The 6,327-nt window shown below is 47.8% G+C and overlaps 1 protein-coding gene across 1 annotated transcript in view; it reads right to left on the bottom strand.

The window, feature by feature from the left end:
• dnah6 (dynein, axonemal, heavy chain 6) overlaps nucleotides 1–6,327 on the bottom strand; it is a 47,894-nt gene that overhangs the window by 7,198 nt on the left and 34,369 nt on the right. The window contains exons 61-67 of the mRNA XM_062517888.1: nucleotides 6,038–6,218; nucleotides 5,518–5,697; nucleotides 4,506–4,739; nucleotides 3,316–3,451; nucleotides 2,602–2,771; nucleotides 650–840; nucleotides 1–56 (exon numbers count right to left, since the gene is read on the bottom strand). The exon at nucleotides 1–56 is cut by the window's left edge and continues 105 nt beyond it. Of these exons, the coding sequence (XP_062373872.1) occupies nucleotides 1–56; nucleotides 650–840; nucleotides 2,602–2,771; nucleotides 3,316–3,451; nucleotides 4,506–4,739; nucleotides 5,518–5,697; nucleotides 6,038–6,218 (1,148 nt within the window). The remainder of the gene's footprint in view (nucleotides 57–649; nucleotides 841–2,601; nucleotides 2,772–3,315; nucleotides 3,452–4,505; nucleotides 4,740–5,517; nucleotides 5,698–6,037; nucleotides 6,219–6,327) is intronic.

Raw genomic sequence — 6,327 nt, 5'->3', positions numbered from 1 at the left:
GGATGAGCTTCTCGGCGATGGGACCCTGGCCCTGGCCCAGAGAGATGGACTCCACCCTGGCACACCACCACACACCAGTTACAGACTATTACTGAGATCAAGTTATTGTTAACAACAATAACAAAATAGTGTCTTTTTAATGTACAGAGCCGGGATCCTTAAGTACAGTAATTTCCTGCATATAAGCCGCATTGTGTATAAGCCGCAGGACAGTGTTTTATGCAAGTTAAAAGAAACAAAACCCTTTTAACACCCATATTAACCCCCCCCCCCAATGTATAAGCCGCAGCTAATAGTCGGGAAATTACGGGTAATGCCTGAAAAAGCTTGTTTTAAAAATGCGTCACTATCATAATCATGATCATGATAATGTGATATGATGATGTGAGGCATGTAACAGACAGCAGCATTATAAGCAAAGTCACCATATTAGCTACAGCTAACTAACAGGATAACTCTCATTCAATTGCAACATGTTTTTATATAGCAACAGTAGTGTGTGTGTGTGTGTGTGTGTGTGTGTGCGTGTGTGTGCGCGTGTGTGTGCGCACGTGTGTGCGTGCGTGTGTGTGTGTGTGTGCGTGTGTGTGTGTGTGTGTGTGTGTGTGCGTGTGTGTGTGTGTGTGTGTGCGTGTGTGTGTGTGTGTACCTGTCCAGGTATCCTCTCTCCTTGGCGAACCTCTGGAAGGCCCCCATGGGGTCGGAGCCGGTGCTGAGGATGAACACCAGCGGGGTGGAGGCGGACATGTCTGCGTACAGCGTGGCCAGATCCACCGGAGGGTTCTCCACAAACGTCTTGCCCAGGTTCACTATCACAAACTCAGACACGCCCATCACCACCTACACACACACAACCACACACGCACACACACACACACACACACACACACACACAGAGAAATTAAATTTCCTTGACAATTTTCTTTCCTTTCCCATCTACAACTTAGATGAGCCTTTCAAATGACCACGCTCGCGTGCTCGAGCTGAAGTTGGGGATCGAGTTCAAGCAGGGATTGGGAAGTGCCTTGTGCCATATTCATTAAGAGGCCACGCTTGAGATGCCAAGCTCACTCTCAGCACTTCACACAGAGATGCCGCACTGTTCTTATTTCAATTCAGCTTGTAATTATTTCTATGTTATTATGTAATTATTTCTAATTATGTCTATCTGGCATCTTCAGCCCCTAGTAGGCTAATCATCTCCTCTAATCGGGAGACAGGACTCATCACCTGGTGAGGGCAGGGTGGTGTGAAGGGATGACTGGGGTAAGACGAGGTGAGCAATAGAATTAGAATTTTAATAGATACAGTATACTGTAGTAGGCAATAGTCTATGTGAAGGATTTCATTAATTGCAGATCTTGATGATGTCTATTTACTATGAAACTGGAATAAAACACCCTATTAATTCCCCACAGGTCAATTGACTTCTTGTTTTAGGTGTGACATGTAACTTTAGGGTCTTAGGAATGTTCAGTCTACAGTGTGTCATTCTGTGGGATGAGTTGTGTTTGGAGTTTCTGTAGTTATGTTGGGGTCTCTATGAGATAAGTAGTGTTTGGGGTCTCTATGAGGTGACTTATGTTGGGGTCTCTATGAGATAAGTACTGTTTGGGGTCTCTATGAGATAAGTAGTGTTTGGGGTGTCTGTGAGCTGACTTATGTTGGGGTCTCTATGAGATAAGTAGTGTTTGGGGTCTCTATGAGGTGACTTATGTTGGGGTCTCTATGAGATAAGTAGTGTTTGGGGTCTCTATGAGATAAGTAGTGTTTGGGGTCTCTATGAGGTGACTTATGTTGGGGTCTCTATGAGATAAGTAGTGTTTGGGGTCTCTATGAGGTGACTTATGTTGGGGTCTCTATGAGATAAGTACTGTTTGGGGTCTCTATGAGGTGACTTATGTTGGGGTCTATATGAGATAAGTAGTGTTTGGGGTCTCTATGAGGTGACTTATGTTGGGGTCTCTATGAGATAAGTAGTGTTTGGGGTGTCTGTGAGGTGACTTATGTTGGGGTCTCTATGAGATAAGTAGTGTTTGGGGTCTATGAGGTGACTTATGTTGGGGTCTCTATGAGATAAGTACTGTTTGGGGTCTCTATGAGATAAGTAGTGTTTGGGGTCTCTGTGAGATGAGTTGTGTTTGGGGTGTCTGTGAGGTGAGTTGTGTTTGGGGTCTCTATGACAGTGGTTCTCAAAGTGGGGTCCGGGGACCCCTTGGGGTCCGTGACCCATGGCCAAGGGGTCCGCGAAATAATTTGCTTGAAATTATAAAGTTAACATTTTAAAATTATGCTCTTTTCACCCATAAAACAAGCAGATTGTGTCTATTTGGTCCTACCCACATTAACTTGGGATAGTGGACCCGGCCACAACTTCAGAGAATACGAATGGTGAACTGTTACGGTTATAAGGGGGTCCTCGGAAAATGTTATCCCCTAAAAGGGGTCCTTGGAACCAAAAACATTGAGAACCCCTGCTCTATGAGATAAGTAGTGTTTGGGTTCTCTGTGAGGTGAGTTGTGTCTGGGGTGTCTGTGAGGTGAGTTGTGTCTGGGGTGTCTGTGAGGTGAGTTGTGTTTGGGGTCTCTGTGTTGTGGTACCATCTCCTCGGTGAAACACTTGATGAGGATGAGCTTCTGGAAGCTGGTCAGCGTTTCGTTCCAGATGATTCGGCTTCCTGCCGCCTGCTGCTCCTCTGGCGCTGATGAGGGTTCTGGCTCAGGCAGGTAGCCATCCCACTCGCAAGGGTTGATGTGCACCTGCACACGACCTGTGTGTGTGTGTGTGTGTGTGTGTGTGTGTGTGTGTGTGTGTGTGTGTAGATGGGGGGATAGGCAGAGAGTTCATCATCATGCTGTTTGGTGCCTCCAATGACTGTATATACAGCATGGCACCACGCAGTTACATTTTGCAGACATAAACCCAAACTTGGTCATCCATATTGGCGTAATTGGAGGCAGACGCTGTGCAGTAAGTGCTTCCTGCAGCCAGAGCACGCAGTGCACACAAGCACATTCCCCATTTGGAGTCACTGGAGCCTCCTCCCTGACAGAATGATAAAACTCTCTCCCTCTCTATATCTCCCTGCTCCTCTCTCTCTCCGTGTCTCTCTCTCTCCCTACCCCACTTATATCTTTCCACATCACTGAAATCTCATCACCATCTACTTCTAATTAAAAAAATCACATCTAATTAAATGTGCGGCGGTCTGCTCCAATGATTTCCATACTGGACTGGTCTACTGAGGGAGCAGCCATATTGCCCGGGGGGGGGGGGGGGGGGGGGGGGGGTGAGGCTGTGAGGGCAGCACATACCCAGGTCGATGGTGATGCGGTGGGACACGATTTGTGCCTTGAGACCCGCGAAGCACTCGTGCCTGTCCTCCAGGTCACAGCAGTTCTCCCAGATGAAGTCAGTCATCCAGATCACGTCCGGACGCAACTCCCGCTCCTACACACACACACACACACACACACACACACACATACACACAATTACACACAATTCCTCAGGCCTGAGGCGGCTATACTTTTACGAGGCTGTATGTTTCCGGTGCTGTACTCAGGATGCACAACAACAAGATACTCATACACATACACTACATTTAGAAACAAATGTTTTCTCTTTTTCTCTCTCTCTTCTAGTTCTTGGTGTCATTCCTCTGTCTCTTTCCTCGCCTTCTATTCTGCTGTCACTTCTGAACAAATACTAGTTCCTCCCTCCACCCCACCCTCACCTCATACCGTCAGCTCCCCTGAGGAACAGCTGCCTCTTGGTGTTGGAGAGCTCTCGCTTTCTCTCTCATTCCCCTTTCTGTCATCCACTCTTTCTGTCTCTCTCACTCTCCCAGAAACCGCCTCTTCCCCCCATCCTGGAGTGACCCTGAGGAAGTATTGCCACTAGCCGCTGCTAAGCTCCCTCTCTCTCCCTCACCCTCGTTTTATCTCTTTCATATATCCTCTCCCTCTCTATCTCTTTATCATTCTCTTTCTTTTTTCACAAATCTCTCTCTCTCTCCCTCCCTCTCCTTCATTCTCATTCTGTTTCTTTTTTCACATATCCACTCTCTCTCTCTCTCACTCTCTCTATCTCCCTCATTCTCATTGTCTTTTTCACATATCTCACTCTGTCTCTCTCTATCTCATTCTGTTTCTTTTTGGATATATCCTCTCTCTCTCTCTCTCTCTGTCTCTCTCTCTGTCTCTCTCTCTCTGTGTCTCTCTCTCTCTCTCTGTCTCTCTCTCTCTCTCTCTCTCTCTCTCTCTCTCTCTCTCTCTGTCTCTCTCTCTCTCTCACCTTGTCCATGGCGGCGGCTCCCCTGAGGAAGTGCTGCCACTCCGCGTGGCTGATGTCCCCGCGCTGCACATATCTCTCTCTGTCTCTCTCTGTCTCTCCCTCTCTCTCTCTCTCTCTCTCTCTCTCTCTCTCTCTCTCTCTCTCTCTCTGTCTCTCTCTCTCTGTCTCTCTCTCTCTCTCTCTCTCTCTCTGTCTCTCTCTCTCTCACCTTGTCCATGGCGGCGGCTCCCCTGAGGAAGTGCTGCCACTCTGCGTGGCTGATGTCCCCGCGCTGCAGCATGATCTCCACGCACAGCATGAAGCTGTAGATGGTCTTGTGCTGCTCGAACAGGCCCCGCGACACGTTGGTGTAGGCCGCCAGCAGCGTGCTGGCCAGCAGGATGTCCAGCCGCGCCGACAGGTCGCTGTTCTTCTCCGACACCTCGATGGTGGTGTTGAACAGCTGAGGGGGGACGGAGGAAAGAAGCGGCTCAAAGAAGAACTGAGGTGCGTTCAAATTTGGCAAACAGTGGCAAACGTTTGTGGTGAACATGTTTTCTTTGAACAGTTAAATTTGGTTGATTTGGTGTTAACATTCCATTCTAACAGTAATTGCATTGTTGCGTTCGTCAAACTCACGTCAGTTCCACTGTATGTTTGCGGCGCACCACCTCATCAGACTGTTTGCGATTGTTAACATTAGCAAACGTTCGCCAAAAACTCAAGGCTAACGGAATACTGTTTGCGAACGTTCGCAAACGTTCGCCTATGTTTACCTAAGTTCGGTGAACTTGAACGCACCTCTGATTCAGTGTCTTTGAGATGCCATTATTAGCAATAATAATGCAATTAGAAATCTACAGGATTCTATACATTACTTTTTGTTCAAGGTGTCGTTTATATGTGATACACAAATAAACAAATAGTTTTTACAGTGTAACTTGAAGGGGGACCATGTTAACCATGTTAATACATGTGAACTTATGTACAATATGGCATGCCTACAAGACAACATAGTCCTCAAAGCAGTGGCAAGGGGCTTGTGCATTAGATGTGTATATGTCTTCTGGTGCATTCCAGTCCCGTAGCTGTACTTTGGGAGATGGAGTGGGTTTCTAGAGGAGACTCTTCAGAGAGCGTCTGAAGCATTAGAGTGCTGAGCACCGGTGCCTGATGGGCCACAAAGAGCCCCGCCTGTTCTTTAGATGCAGAACAGTACTGGAACAGGTAGTGGGGTGCACCTGTTTGAAGTACTTGAGGGAGAACTGGTACATGGGGTCGATCTCGGACAGGCTGGCGATGACAAAGTACATGACGGAGCCGCGCGTGGCCACTGGACGGTACTTCTCACGCGCCGCGTTGATCATCTCCTCCGTGGTCTCCGCCTCCTGCAGACGCGATTTGATGGCTTCGGATGTGACCTGCGCGCACGCACACACACACACACACACACACACACACACACGCACACACGCACACACACACACACACAGTTAAAGACAGAGACAGAGGGAGGGAGATTGGTTGAGTCAGAAACATTTCCAAAATCCATTTCTGTTTTTTAAATAATTGTGAACATCTAAATGAAGACTCATTGACTGTCAGACCACATGGTTAGAATATAGTTAATAACTGTATTGCGTCACCACAATTAGCTTTCAGAATATAGTTATTAGCTATATAGTATCTATATAACTACCTATACATCTAACAGCATAATGCAAGTCCTCCCCCGTGGTGTTTCTATAGATGCTAACTGACCTTTGACTCCTGCAGCGTCTGCACCAGTTCCTGGTTGTCCAGGATGTTGCCCTTGGAGTTGAAGAGCAGCTTGAGGATGCGGTCCTCGATGGCCTTCAGCTGGTTGCGGTCGGCGTTGATGCGCACGATCAGCTGGTTGCGCTGCTCCTCCAGGTCAGGACGCTCCAGCCGGACCACGTCACTGAGGGGAGCCAGAGCCAGCAGGCCAGTTTCATTACTCACATGTCCTCATTAGATAATAGGAGATCAGCTGGTGATAGTACTCACAGGTGTGTGTGTGTGTGTGTGTG

This window comes from Sardina pilchardus, chromosome 17 (genome assembly GCF_963854185.1).
Source record: "Sardina pilchardus chromosome 17, fSarPil1.1, whole genome shotgun sequence".
Classification (NCBI taxonomy): domain Eukaryota; kingdom Metazoa; phylum Chordata; class Actinopteri; order Clupeiformes; family Clupeidae; genus Sardina; species Sardina pilchardus.
Note: the sequence above shows the minus strand (reverse complement) of the source record. Positions and strands in the feature narration are given on the sequence as shown.